This window comes from Orycteropus afer, unplaced genomic scaffold, assembly GCF_000298275.1.
Source record: "Orycteropus afer afer isolate SDZICR_OR568_19922 unplaced genomic scaffold, OryAfe1.0 scaffold00113, whole genome shotgun sequence".
Lineage (NCBI taxonomy): Eukaryota > Metazoa > Chordata > Mammalia > Tubulidentata > Orycteropodidae > Orycteropus > Orycteropus afer.
This window is the reverse complement of record NW_006921700.1, coordinates 1,414,469-1,415,633: the sequence shown is the minus strand read 5'-3', so window position 1 is coordinate 1,415,633 and position 1,165 is coordinate 1,414,469. Positions and strand designations below refer to the sequence as shown.

Genomic DNA, 1,165 nt, shown 5'->3' with positions numbered 1-1,165 from the left:
CTGCCTTAATTACATGGCTGTCTCCTTTTATAAGATTACTTCCTTTAGGGCAGGGGCCTCGTGTTCATCTTTGCATTTCCAGTACCTTCCACAAATATTAACTATTGGTTCTGTTATTTTCTTCTTCATCACCATCATCTTCATCCTCCTCCTCCTCCTCATCTACTATTAAAGTACATATATATATTTTTTTCTCTTTTTCTTCCTACTTCCTCCTTGCAGTTACCTCTTCTCTGTCTCCTTCTCTCCCATGCACACCCCCCCCAGCCGTCTTCCTGTGCAAGCAGTACCCTTCTGTTCTCCCACGATTGATTGCTCCAAGGAGTCTATCTACCTATGTAAATGTTCACCACATACATCTGTCGTTTGTTTGGCTGGAAGCCATAGGACTGAGTTTGGTTCCAGACCTGAAGGGTAACTGGGGGCCATAGTGTCAAGGGTCTTGTTTATTTTTATTAATTTTTTAGTCCTGATGATAATATTGTGATAATTTAGGGTTTTGTTTTCCTTTGGGGTTTTGGGGAGGGGCTCAGTTTTAGGTCTTTAGGTTTAACTTTCAAAAGCCAAAATTTTGAATGTTGACATACAGGTTGACTTTGATATTGTTCACTGTGCTTTATTTCAGATACATCTATATAATGGGAATACAGGAGAGAAATGAGAAGTTATTTTATAGAATACTGCAAGATGACATTGAAAATCTAATGCCAATTGTATATACACCAACAGTTGGGCTTGCCTGCTGCCAGTATGGAAACATCTTTAGAAGACCTAAGTAAGGCTTATTTTAAAAAACACGTATATATGTAAGTGACTGTCATTTGGGGAAAAAAAATCACTCCATAATTCCTATTATACTTCTATTTTATGTGTTGTAGACTTATCCCAACTACACAGTTTTTTACTTTTTGTGGAAGTAGGCCCATTCATTCCTCACCTTCTTTAAATTATTGTGATTTTTAGAGGAATTGTGTGTTGCTTTGTACAGAAATAAAGGAGTCTTAGTTTTGGTGGCAGATTTTCCAGAGTTATTATCAGCAGAGTTTTTGGCAATCTGACTAAATTAATGAATTGCTTATTTTTCATTTTTTGTCAGCTTTAGTTTCTGTTTTGTTCTCTTTTATGAAGTTTCCTAAATTTTAGTGTCAATAGTTCTAACACCTCC

At 36.5% G+C, this 1,165-nt stretch overlaps 1 protein-coding gene across 1 annotated transcript in view; it reads left to right on the top strand.

The window, feature by feature from the left end:
* The window catches only part of ME2 (malic enzyme 2), a 68,875-nt gene that overhangs the window by 26,923 nt on the left and 40,787 nt on the right, over window positions 1–1,165 (top strand). Inside the window, exon 3 of the mRNA XM_007943850.2 lies at window positions 626–775. Within this exon, the coding sequence (XP_007942041.1) occupies window positions 626–775 (150 nt within the window). The remainder of the gene's footprint in view (window positions 1–625; window positions 776–1,165) is intronic.